The 1,328-nt window shown below is 24.0% G+C and overlaps 1 protein-coding gene across 1 annotated transcript in view; it reads left to right on the forward strand.

Annotated features, from left to right (window-relative positions):
- The window catches only part of LOC129611538 (putative uncharacterized protein DDB_G0286901), a gene marked incomplete at both ends in the record, with an annotated part of 9,456 nt that extends 8,695 nt beyond the window's left edge, over positions 1-761 (forward strand). The window contains one exon of the mRNA XM_055524727.1: positions 344-761. Coding sequence (XP_055380702.1) covers positions 344-761 — 418 coding nt within the window. The remainder of the gene's footprint in view (positions 1-343) is intronic.
- Positions 762-1,328: the final 567 nt, after the last annotated feature.

Below are 1,328 nucleotides of genomic sequence, written 5' to 3' on the forward strand. Positions count from 1 at the left end.
GTTCAAAAATGTAAAACAGGCCCGCTAAAAACTGCACTTCCCGAGGCCTGATATATACCAAAAGTTGATCGATCCGTGCCATGGTGGAAACAAACTTACATATAAAATTTCATCAAAATCGGTTCAGCCGAACTTGAGATACACGCGTGCACACACAGACCGACAGACAGATAGACCGACAGACCGACAGACGGACAGACCGACAGACCGACAGACCGACTGAACGACAGACCGACAGGTTGCTAAAAATAGTTTATTTACACTTCCCTACTATGGAGAAGAACGTTCCCACCTAAAACTCGATATACATAACCTATCATATCCGTTTACACAATACGGTCGGTAATAATAACAATAACAATAATAATAATAATAATAATAATAATAATAAAAATAATAAGAATAATAATAATAATAATAATAATAACAATAATAATAACAATAATAATAATAATAATAACAATAATAATAATAATAATAATAATCATAATAATAATAATAATAATAATAATAATAATAATAATAAGAATAATAATCATCATAATAATACTAATAATAATAATAATAATAATAATAATAATAATAATAATAATAATAATAATAATAATAATAATGATAATATTAATAATAACAATAATAATAATAATAATAATAATAATAATAATAAAAATAATAATAATAATAATAATAATAATAATAATAATATTAAAAATAATAACAATAATAATAATAATAATAATAATAATAATAATAATAATAATAATAATAATAATAATAATAATAATATTAATAATATTATGCAATTCACATAAAAAGCTTAAAAAAATTAGTTAGGAAGCTTTAAAAAAAATATACGCACATATATGTACTTAAAATTCTTGCGAATTTTTCCAAACTATTATAACAATATTTTTTTTGGAAATTTTCTTTAAACTTTTATAATAATATTTATCTGTTATATATTAAAAAAAATAAAACAAAAATTTAAACAAAATAAAAAACGAAATTTTTAAATTAATGCAAAAAAGAAAAATGCGACAACATCCAGGAAAGCATCGATCCAATAACCTCCTGGCTATCAGATTACCACGGTACCCACTAGCCTACGCAGTACCTTGAATTTCCCTTTATAATTCTATATGTTATTCATATTTCGCATAACTCTTCGAAAGCCATCCTATTTTACATTATTGTGCTTATATTACATTATATAGCTACTTCTCAGGTGTCAAAAAGTAAGGGTACTTCTAGAAGGTCAAGAGACATGGGACAAAAGGCATTAGATAGGGTTTTTCCTCTAGGGTCCCTAAAAAAGCATTAATTCCACC

The sequence above is a fragment of the Condylostylus longicornis genome, unplaced genomic scaffold (assembly GCF_029603195.1).
Source record: "Condylostylus longicornis isolate FDR11 unplaced genomic scaffold, ASM2960319v2 ptg000051l, whole genome shotgun sequence".
NCBI classification, from domain to species: domain Eukaryota; kingdom Metazoa; phylum Arthropoda; class Insecta; order Diptera; family Dolichopodidae; genus Condylostylus; species Condylostylus longicornis.